Source organism: Mixophyes fleayi, chromosome 9 (assembly GCF_038048845.1).
Source record: "Mixophyes fleayi isolate aMixFle1 chromosome 9, aMixFle1.hap1, whole genome shotgun sequence".
In the NCBI taxonomy this organism is placed as follows: domain Eukaryota; kingdom Metazoa; phylum Chordata; class Amphibia; order Anura; family Limnodynastidae; genus Mixophyes; species Mixophyes fleayi.
Window position 1 is genome coordinate 117877677 of NC_134410.1, and position 11346 is coordinate 117889022.

Here is an 11346-nt window from a genome sequence, read left to right on the forward strand (position 1 = left end):
TAGCTACTCTACTGGGCTTGGTGTTCTACAGAATACAAGGTTTGGGCTACTCTGGAGCAGGTGCCTGAGGATAGACCTTAAATCTCCACTGGTGGGTTAATGGTGGGATGTGAGGCTGTCTCCCCTCCTCCCACCCCTTCTTCCCTCTGCTCTCTCTTTATCTGGCTGTCTCCCAGAGGGAGGGGGCTCTCATAAGGTTTGCCTTTTTTTTTTTTTTCCTCCTTTGGAACAAGTCTATCTTACAACGTCAGGGAGGTCATTAATAACCAATTAGGAGGGTCATTCGGGCCCATATAAAGAGGGTAGGGCTTTAACAAGGAGGAATCTGGCAAGTCTGTTCTTTGGGAGAGGCAGTGTCTGCACAAGGGGTCTCCTTCTGCTCACATCATTCCTCAGACTGGTGATAGCTCAGGAGTATATTGCGGTTCCTGCGCTCCTGGGTGACACCTGCGGCCAGGTGAAGACTGTCTCCATTTGTCCTGAACTCTCACAAGATCCATGATGGGCTCAGTGCTCCCCGCAGAAGCCTTGGTGCTGAACAGTGGGTTGAAGCAGCAAGGTCTGTCCCTTGCTGAGATGATCACCTCAGACATCTTGCACAGCTTCCTCTATGGTCGTTGGAGGAACGTCCTTGGTGAGCAGTTGTTTGAAGAAAAGAACAATCACAGCAGTCCAAAAACTGCATTCACAGCAGAGGTCCTGGCGCAGTCTTTTTCTGGAGGTGAGTACATATTGGGCAGAAGAGCGTGCACTCATCCACCTCACTTGTCCATGAGCTTAAATTCAATCATCCTTCTATGGACCACACACTGTTACTTTACGCACCGTCTTAGCGCAAAGGTGGTGGCTCTATCTGTTGCAGAACTACAAGTCTAAGCACGCCCTGGCTAGGACTTGTGGTTATACAACTGCAGAGCCACAGATCACCTTCTCTTTAAACTTCTCAGCAACTTTTCTCATCCAGCCTCAATCACTAGTCATCTGGCAAATTCGTTTTGCTTTAGCACTTATTCCCAGCGATTGTTTCTGAATTTATGGGAATTGGATTGAAATGATGTAAATGTTAAAGAACATCTCTTTGTAAATGATCAGACTATGGACTTTCACACAATACATTGCTTGAGCTATCTTTTTTTGTTCTTTACCCATCAAAGCGCAAGTTTTACCAAGCTGCCCTGAAATCTCATCTCATTTTATTTTAGTTTTCTCTCACAAATCCATCCTGACTTTCCCGAATCCAATCCCCCCTTCTCCCCTCCTGTTACCTTCTCCTCCTCCTCACTTTCCCTCTGCCTCTCCCGGCAGCTTAAGCAGGGCGTGTAATAATGCCAGACTGGGGGAAAGAAAAGGTTTTTAAATTCATTTAGTTAACTTGGGATTGACCTGAGAAAAGTTCCCACTTAAACTAACTTAAAAAGAGGGGCACAGAGAAAGGTCCCTTTTCTTTAAGTTGTCTCAAGTTCTTATTCCTCATTCATCAATCTTTGCACAATATACCTCCCTTCTGTTGGCATCCGTGAAGAAGGAATTATCGTCCTCTTTATCGCTTATGTTCCTTTCTTAATTTACCATGAACGCTAATTCCATTAGCATTCAGATTATGTCAACCAACTAATCTCCCCATTTTGTTCCTGAAATTCCTCCATCTTTATTGCACGTCCTCACTACATGATACACAAATGTATAGCTACACTATTCATACAGGCTAATGAATTTAGAATTAGTAATTTCTTTCTACTTGAGTTAAATGAATGCCTATCACTTTAACAGTGTGACAAATCGCTGGACGGGTAGATAGGGGACACTATTTAACCTCTGTCTCGAGAACAAATGCCCTGAATCTCTTTTCTATTGCAGGTACCGTGTTAAATAATAAAAAAAAAATCCTTCTAGCCTGTGAGGATACATTTTAAACGGAGTTTCTCAGAAGTTTGACAATTGCGCAGAATTTACTGCGTTTACTCGGTTGCAACAAAAAGCTGCCGGCAACTGTAGAGATTTTAAATGATCATATAAATAGAGTTAATTGTGGCTCATTTTGTAACATGCAAACAACTGTATTTACTATGACTGTTTTTTTTATATATATTTAAGAAAGAAAATATTTAAGACTTACAAATATTGTAAACTTTTTAAGTACATTTAAAGTATAACTTAGTATTTCGTTCTTACAGTTTATGCATATTTCTTTTGTAAAATAAATCATTAAATAGAACTGGGCGTAAAATGTTCTCTGAATTTTCATTTTAGAATTAATTAGCCGGCGTAATACACCTCTTTATTAGGATTTTATAGGCTAATTTTAGACTTTATTTCAATGCACAAGATAATTTTAGTACATTATTTATGAATTACCGAGGCTTTACATTAGGATCAGTTAGCATTCATGGAGAAAAGGTGGCCATCATTTTGAAGCAGATTTGGTGCTTACATGTGCTAAACCTCTAACAGGTGACAGAGCTGAGGCTGGTTGAGTACGGACCCACTCTCAGATATATTCTGCATGGTTCACCCAACCTGAACTATTACACTTGTGGATTTAAATATGCGCCTCTAGCGCTAATGCCCACCACACTTGGTGCTCGCTAGTTCCAACCCTCTTACAGGTGACAGAGTAATGGCTAACTGAAAAAATTGTCCCATGGTCAGAAATATACTTTACATGGGTACCCCAAGTACACTCTGCCTCAATGATTACATCTTGTGCGTTTAAGAGCGCGCGTCTAGCGCTAATGTCAATGTTCATTTACAGATAGACACTCGGAAATTGCGGACGCGTTTATTTCCCGTAGTAATCAAATTAATGTACTATTCATTTTCCAATTAAAGGGTAATAAGCATTACATTATAAAGAAAATAACAGAGGGTTTCCAAGTTTTCACTCTTTAGTATATGGATTTAGACTTGGTAAATGGTTGGTAAGGTATCTCCGGTAACTGGCTGTACCAACCTTATATATGAGAAGAGCCTATATAGCAAAGGTCTCCTGATTATGATATTTATTGAGACTCTTGTATCCTTTATCCGCAGAGGTACAGAAGTTATCCAGCCTTGTTCTGCCCTCAGAAGTCATCATTGCGCAGAGCTCCATCCCAGGAGAGGGTCTAGGTATCTTCTCCAAGACTTGGATTAAAGCTGGAACTGAGATGGGACCGTTCACTGGGAGGGTCATCTCGCCCGAGCATGTGGACCTGTGCAAGAACAACAACCTGATGTGGGAGGTGAGGACGCAGCACATAACCTATATACTCAACACCATCTGACACAGTTATAATCCGCACCCACGGGTTACGCGTTAGTATATAGGACTTGTGTTTCCAGGTGCAAATTTCTAGTCCTTATCTGTCTCATGTAAGAGCCCAGATAAACCAAAGTATGAGTTCCCCCCAGGGGAGGAACTAATTGAATGAGATTAACTGGATACACTAGCCATGAATACTCTGAACCTGATTAATCACACCGCGGACACTTCACCTTACTGATCCATTTTCTGTGATGTCAGGGCCACTGGGTTAAAGGGACCCTTTGGATGTCTATAAGTCAAACTTCATCTCAATTGTTGAGAAGCTACAAAGATTGAGGGCAGCAAAGGGCCAGGTAAAGCCTTTTGTGTAGGATAATTGTGCTTTACAGGAACTACCCACCTCCTGATCAGCAGATAGGTGATAGGGGGCTGATAAGATCAGTTCTACAGCTACTCTACCCACATTTGGACATTCTTTCTCATTAGAAAATGTTCAGCAATAGGTTCAGAACTTAACCCCAGCTCTTAGGTGCAGATATTTTATATGGATTCCATATCATTTCTACTATAGGTGGGTTAGGATACCCCTTCACACTGTAGCTTTCAAGTCCCTTTAAACAGCTTATCACAATAATCAATTTCAATCACCTTTTAAATCAATTATCCAATTCCACTTGCAATTTAGCAGTATTGCTTATAATAAAACACTGTAAAAAACAGCTTATATGAACTAAATATTGCAGATATATTGGTAAAGTGATTCAATTAGCTTTTAGAAGTTTTTTTATTATTATATATACAAATACAGAGTACATTATATATAATCTGACACACACAGGAGACTCACATTTTTTGGATTTAATTCATTGACTTTGTAATTGATATTATTTGCTGTGCTCTCTTTCAGATGTAAAAAGCAGCACATGTAATATACAAATCAACCCTGACCATAAATGCATTTTATGTAATGTTTTCTCATTTCTCAAAGGCAAAAAAAAACAAAAAACCCCCAATGCATTCCGTTAGTTAAGTCTAATCTTTACTTGTAGGAGGTCACCCTCAAATGCTTTCCAATCTTAAACAACCCAATGGGTTAAATTGTTTACCTTAATTACCCCCTATTTCCTCTTGTAAGCTTAGATGAAAATACTGCAGAGCAGAGGTGCCAAAATCTCTGATAAGCAGATTTGCATAAAGAGAAACAACTTTTAAATAATTGAATGAAAGAAACAGAATACTGATAAGAGACTTGTTGATCTCATAACAAATACAATTGCAATATTAGCAAGTGGAATCTACTCTCAACACTCTAATAGTCAATGCAGTGTTATATATATATATTAAATATATATACGGATGTGACAATTCACTCCCTAATGTAAATTATAAAGATATTTAGTAGCCTGTAAGGTGACTATACTCTATATTACAATCAGCAGGGGGTATATTATCCCTAATAATACACAATTGCTCCTGAAACCTAATACAGTGATAATTACTGATCATTGTTAAGTGTTGCCATCCATCATCTTAATTTATACAGTTATAATGTGCAAAAAATTATACATACATTACAATTTGTGTATTTAACGATCTATCACCCCAGGAGTACAATAGATGTTTTCTGCCAGATCCTGTCCCTCTAGGTTGTTATATATTGAAAGCAATGCATGGCTGATTGAGGAATCGGGGGTTAAAAATAATTGTTCATCTTCTGTATCCTATCTTTGCCGATTCTTTGTAAAGTGCCATGGTGGAGTCTGATTTTAGTATCAGACTAGCAAAGCCGTAAATAACACTTGTCTCAATTTTCATATAGGTGTTCAATGAAGATGGCACCGTGCGCTATTTCATTGATGCCAGCCAGGAAGACCACCGAAGCTGGATGACTTATATCAAGTGCGCCCGCAACGAGCAGGAGCAGAACTTGGAGGTGGTGCAGATTGGGAACAGTATCTTCTACAAGGCCATCGAGGTAAGGCACAGTTATGTAACAGAGTTATACAAAAAAAAATTATGTATAATTTAGTCGACAGGCAACTCTAGGAGCTAGAACTCTTTATTGTCAACAACTTCTGTAACTTAACTCATTGATCGCTCTAGAGATAACCTGAAAAGTTAGTCGCCAACATTACTTTTATAGATGGAAATGGTATCTAGCCTGTGCCATATGTCCAGCCATGCCATACAACCAAGATATAACCAGGATTTGGCTCTGGCAGTGAAGTTTTTATTGTCCTTAGACAGTCGGTATAGGGGGAAAAAAAAGAAAGGCCCCACCATAAATGAACAACTAGATGTTATCAATGGTTTAAACAAATCTAAAGTGATCAAATACAGAATAATAGAACGTATCCTAGAACTAGGTTGACACCTATTCCGTGTTGCCCCCTAAAAAATACGAGGCCCATTGCAAACGCCCTCTTTGCCTCGCCATTGTCTGCGCAGGTGTCTCAGCGGCTCAGCTGTGCTGAAGCAGAGTTATCCTTTAATCCGAGCACGCCAAGCAGCCTTGAGAACTGGTAATGGTCTCTCGTAACGATAACTATGTGAGCAGTTATCGGTTGGGACAAAAGGATCCTATAGTATTCTCTTCACGCAAGGTTATTCTCTCTTCTAATAGGAAAAAAATCAATTTGACGTCTAACAAATGGCAGGGTACAATGAATGCCTTCCCAGCTAAGCGATGTTTATAGATGTCCTCTCCATACAAGCAGCGAGAAGAGAGTAGAGTGGAGATGTGTCTATAAACATCAGTTAGCTAATAAAAAGGTTCCGGCTGCCCAACGATTTCTTGATTTTCTTTTGACAAGCGATGTCATGTTTTTTTCCCCCCCCCATTTTTATTTATTAATTATTCTGGCTAAGGGGCACATCTGCAACTCCTGGTTCTATATTTCACTTAACCTCACACACACAATAGCCCGATGATCATGTCTTCCACATCCGTATTCTCTGTTCCGCTGTGTTTGGCTCAGGGTCATCTTTCTGCGGCATTGTTCTGAAGCCAATGTAAGACACGCAGGCACCCGACAGCATGAACTTCCCATTCATTGCCTATTTTCCTGGTTTATTTGTTTAATGAAAGCATGTTAAATAACCTCCTATTCAGAGGTGTCCTTGGTAACCAAGGAGTTGACGACTGAGAGTCAAAGGAGACACCAGGTTTTGCATACAAGGAGAATCGGAAAAACAAAGTCATTTAGGAGGTGACACAAAAAAAGGAGAGATATACTGTATATGTGCAGCACAAAGACCCCGCACATAGACACCTGGCAGCACAACTGTAGTGCTCAGGTTTCTGATGCTGCTTATGTGACTATTTTGAATACTTGGCAACTCTATTATTCAAAACCTATTCTATTTTCCTTTAGAAATTGGACACAATACTCCTATGCCTTCCATGGTACCCAAAGTCGGGATACGGCATGACATACATTACGGTTCTGAGCTTGGCTCGGAGCTTCCAGTCATCTAAAATATACAGCGATTTGACCTTAAGGTCAAGTGATAATCATCTCGCTCAGTAAACTAGTCAATGTTGGAAGTTCTTTATCTTCTAAAGCTAGGAACACACTACACGGTTTTCGTCCAATAATCGGCTCAATCAGCCGACATACGACCGGTCGTTCAAAAGTCGGGTCAGTGTGTACAGTGACACGATGGTCGAAAGTCTGCCCAAATGGACGATTGTCGCCTCATTTGGTTGGTCGTGCCGTTTAATATTTTCGTTCCAATCTCGTTTCCGTTGTGTAGTGTGTATAAATTTCCGACTGATCCACGACAGTGAGTGCGAAATTACAGTCAGTGCTCACGACAACATGGCTGTAAAAAGTCGCCAAAGGGACGTCCGCACTTCCCTTTATCGTCCTAAACAAGGCTAGTGTGTATGCAGTCCATGGACCGAGCAATCGGACCATCGATCGCATGTAAAATCGCTCGGCATAAAAAGTTGGTGGCAATTTCTGTAGTGTGTACCCAGCTTAACCTAGTGCTGTCCAAGTATTTAAACGAATGCCTGATTTTAACGCCTGTGTGTACGAGCCCTTAGAGGGCCGCATCTTGGCCTCCTTTCGGACAGCTGATTTAGCTGAACAAGAGGGAAACACATTTCTAATGTCCTCCTCATAGTGTGTTCTGCTTTAAATGATTCTGTTCTACATTCTACTCAGAATACTCCTTTGCTTAATAAAACAATTATAATTGAGAACATCTTACACGAACAGTGCAGTGGTCTCTATCTAGCTGCAGAAAACCGTATTGTTTTCCCTCTAACTGCTTAAAAGTAGTAGTGTAATTATTTTGAAGTTGTTGAGGTTGATTGTATTGTTGATGTCTATGTCACAGAACTGGTTATTGTTATTAGTTATTAAACATTAGGCACTAAACAAATATTTTACGGTTCTGCCCAAAACTGAATCCAACCTTTACTTTATGTATTAAAGTTTGGCAGATGAGGTCTCAATGACAACATTTTATGGGTGATTTTAGTTTCTCTAAGTGGGAGTGTACCGCACATTAAAATCAGGATTTGGGTGGCCGAATCCTAAGTATTGATAAACACCCTTAATTTTGGTTAAAACTTGGTGTGTCCCTAATTAAGGCAGCATTGACGAACTTAAGTTTTTGAATTTGCTCTCTCTTTTTCTTTGCAGACAATACCTCCAGACCAGGAGCTTTTGGTGTGGTACAGCAACTCACAGAACACTTTCCTTGGTATCCCCGGGGTGCCAGGGATGGAAGAGGAACAGAAAAAGAACAAAAACGGTGAGTGCCAAGTTCACCGGAAGGGACATACCATCTGAACTCACAAATACATATATTTTCCTACTAGGTGTCGTTTGTTTAATGGGACTAAATGGATTATTGCACCTTAAACTGTTATGCATAGCGGTACAGGGCAGTAAGAATGTGTGGCGGACATTCCAACAAGCAATATCGTGTATAGAACAACTTCGAAAACACGTAGACCAATGGTGGCTCAGTGGTTAGCACTTCCGTTTGGTATGTTCTCCCCGTGTTTGCGTGAGTTTGCTCCAGTTTTCTCCCACACTCCAAAAACCATACTAGTTGGTTAAATTGAACTTAGTCTCTCTCGGTCTCTGTGTGTGTTAGGGAATTTAGACTGTAAGCTCCAATTGGGCAGGGACTGATGGGACATCAGTTTGGATGCAAGTACTTTAACGTATTTTAGTTTACTTTTCTTTTTTTACTTATATGGTACAATATATGTGGAATTTCATATATATCACAATTGCAATGTTCTGCTTGTCTCTATAACAGGCCTGTCCAACCTGCGGCCCTCCAGGTGTTGTGAAACTACAAGCCCCATCATGCTTTGCCAGTAGACAACCTGCTGATAGCTGGAAGGGCATGCTGGGACTTGTAGTTTCACAACATCTGGAGGGCCGCAGGTTGGACAGGCCTGCTCTATAACAAGAATAAGGGGCAGATTCAATTCCAGGCGTTGTTCTTTAGAACAGCTCGGCCCGCGCACTATTACAGTTACTACGGTAATAGCTGTGCATTATTACCTGTATTACGGTAATTTCTCTGCTGATTTATCCTCACGGCTCTGTGAGCCGCGAGCAAAAATCTGCGTAGAAATTACCGTAGTAACGGTAATAATGCACCGCTATTACCGTAGTAACTCTAATAGTGCGCGGGCCGAGCTGTACTAAAGAACACCGCGGGGAATTGAATATGGACCTGTATTTGTACATTTTGTATTCAGATTAAATAAGTGATACGTCTGTATGAGCAGGGCTTGAAATAAGTCACTAAAATTATCTATTTTATTTTTCTCTCCAGATGACTTTGGCATCTTAGATGTTTCCGGACCAGTACTCAGCGGCCGCATGCGCTGTGTCATCTGCCACCGCGGTTTTAACTCTCGCAGCAACTTGCGCTCCCACATGAGAATCCACACGCTGGACAAGCCCTTTGTCTGCCGTTTTTGCAATCGCCGCTTCAGCCAGTCTTCCACCCTCCGCAACCACGTCCGGCTGCACACCGGGGAGCGCCCCTACAAGTGCCAGGTCTGTCAGAGCGCCTACTCCCAGCTGGCCGGTCTTCGAGCTCACCAGAAGAGCGCTCGTCACCGCCCACCGAACGGCTCCCTGCAGGCGCACTCTCCCAACCTGCCAGTGCCACACCCAGCCTCCCTGGCGCACCACATTCCTACCATGGTGTTGTGAAGGACGGCCGATATTAAACGCAGCTCAGCTTACAGATAGACGGTTTACACGTTGGGCCTTGAATGGAGGTGGCATGCTCACTTTTTATTTTTGTAGCTCAAATCTACTTCTATCTACCTACTGCAACCTTTTTACACTCATTACCAAAAGACATTTTTTGCTTCGTAGTTCAACCTAACTGCTAAGTAAAATAAGGGAATGTACATAACTGGTTACCTAGCTAGAAATACTATCGGTCAGATAAAGTGTGCAGAAGAATGCACTGCTCCGTCTACTGGCAGGACAGCCATAGCGCATTAAAGTGATCCTGTTGCCTACACAGGATAAAGGCCGCCATTTTGACTGCGATGAACCAATATTATTGGGAAGGCAACCTATGAAATCAAAAGGAACCAGGGACAGCACTGAGGCACATAGGGGCTCCTGATTTAGCGTTGTAGCTGGTTCCAAGAAAATCGATAGGCTGCAATCTCATGAATATGTGCATCGCACAAAATGGCTGCCTGGCTTACCACCACATGATATGGTGCTGCCCACACATATTTCCACTGTAGAAGTCTACAGTACCCTCACCCTATTCACAAACTATAGACATATTGATGGCTCATTACAGTTGTGACCAAGTAAGATTGCTTGTAAACGCTTGACTTGTTAGTCAAACTAGATCCCCAGTCACTCGCTAACCTCCATGAAAACCGGTGGACTGTATTCGCAGGCCAGGGACTTTCTGCTTGCTGTCGAATCACATCTTCCTGTCTCATAGCTCCGATAGAGACCAACATTTTGAGAGGTGGGGATGCAACGCAGGAGCAACATCTGAGAAGCTGTAAATTCACAGTCTATCCTGACAGGCGTATTTTTTTGACAGAACTGGCGGCCATTTTGTTTCAACCCCTCGGATGTCCCATGTGACAAGAAAGACCTCTCTACACAATGGGAGGATTGCAACTAGCTGCAAAGTGTCACAGGGACGCTCTAATGACACTTCGCGGTGGAGATCGTGACAGAAATCTCCCCTCATTTTTCTCCTCGCACCCCACAGAGGTGCAAGGAAAAATGAGCAGAGATTTCTACCATTATTGCCGGCAATTGAGTTTACCCCCCAATGAATGCGTAGTCGCAGGCTTTCATAGTTAAACATGCCTTTTCCTCTGCCAGTTCTGTGGATAACACTGTACTCCAGTTTCTGATTTCTGCTTGACAAGGCGTTTTGTACAAAGGAGTATATAAATATCTAAATAAATAAATATATAAATATATATCTATACATAGAAAATAATTAAAATATATATATATTATCTCTAAAGTATATATAGCATTTAAACAAAATAGTGTTCTACTGGAAAGGAATGAAAAATATAACCCACTATTAAGTCACTTTATATCTGTAAATACTGAATGTAAAATCTTTGATAATATTCCGCCGACATCATATGTATAATACTTGTAAGTAATTTGTACTTCTCTGTAACTATCATATATTCAGAATAAAACAAAGAACTTTATTTTGTGAAAAGTTTATTACTGTGAAAATAATTACATAAACTACTGGGGTTTGTAAGGTGCTTTGAGAGAAACGCGTCTGGTGGTAAATGATATATGGATCACATTTACGATATATCATACGTCCCAATATTTAGAATCATAAAGGGGGACAAAATCAACCCCGCCTTGTTTTGGGCAAACCCCACCCAAAAATGGGCAAATTTATGTAAAACCCCACCCTCTTTCCTGTTAAGCCCCGTCTCTTCTGCGATCTACAGTCAATTTGCAGAATTGAATTTATAGTATGTAATTTTTACTACTATGGCTATAACATGGCTGCATCAACTATGTATAGACAATATAACCCTTTAAAAGCACCACACACATATATATATATATAATGTACACACATATACACAG

At 41.0% G+C, this 11346-nt stretch overlaps 1 protein-coding gene across 1 annotated transcript; it reads left to right on the forward strand.

Moving 5' to 3' along the window:
- The first annotated feature begins 342 nt into the window (after positions 1-342).
- PRDM12 (PR/SET domain 12) lies at positions 343-10946 on the forward strand. The gene is made up of 5 exons (XM_075186081.1): positions 343-721; positions 3031-3221; positions 5064-5219; positions 7900-8011; positions 9056-10946. The coding sequence occupies exons 1-5, from the start codon at positions 499-501 to the stop codon at positions 9439-9441; spliced, it is 1068 nt and encodes a 355-aa protein (XP_075042182.1). The 5' UTR covers positions 343-498; the 3' UTR covers positions 9442-10946.
- Positions 10947-11346: the final 400 nt, after the last annotated feature.

What these genes read in the sequence shown, in the direction of transcription:
- PRDM12 (XM_075186081.1), top strand. Translation starts at nt 499, where the DNA reads ATGATGGGCTCAGTGCTCCCCGCAGAAGCCTTGGTGCTGAACAGTGGG. An exon ending in TCTTCTACAAGGCCATCGAG is followed by an intron (nt 5,220 to 7,899) that starts GTAAGGCACAGT and finishes TTTTCTTTGCAG; the next exon opens with ACAATACCTCCAGACCAGGA. An exon ending in ACAGAAAAAGAACAAAAACG is followed by an intron (nt 8,012 to 9,055) that starts GTGAGTGCCAAG and finishes TTTTCTCTCCAG; the next exon opens with ATGACTTTGGCATCTTAGAT.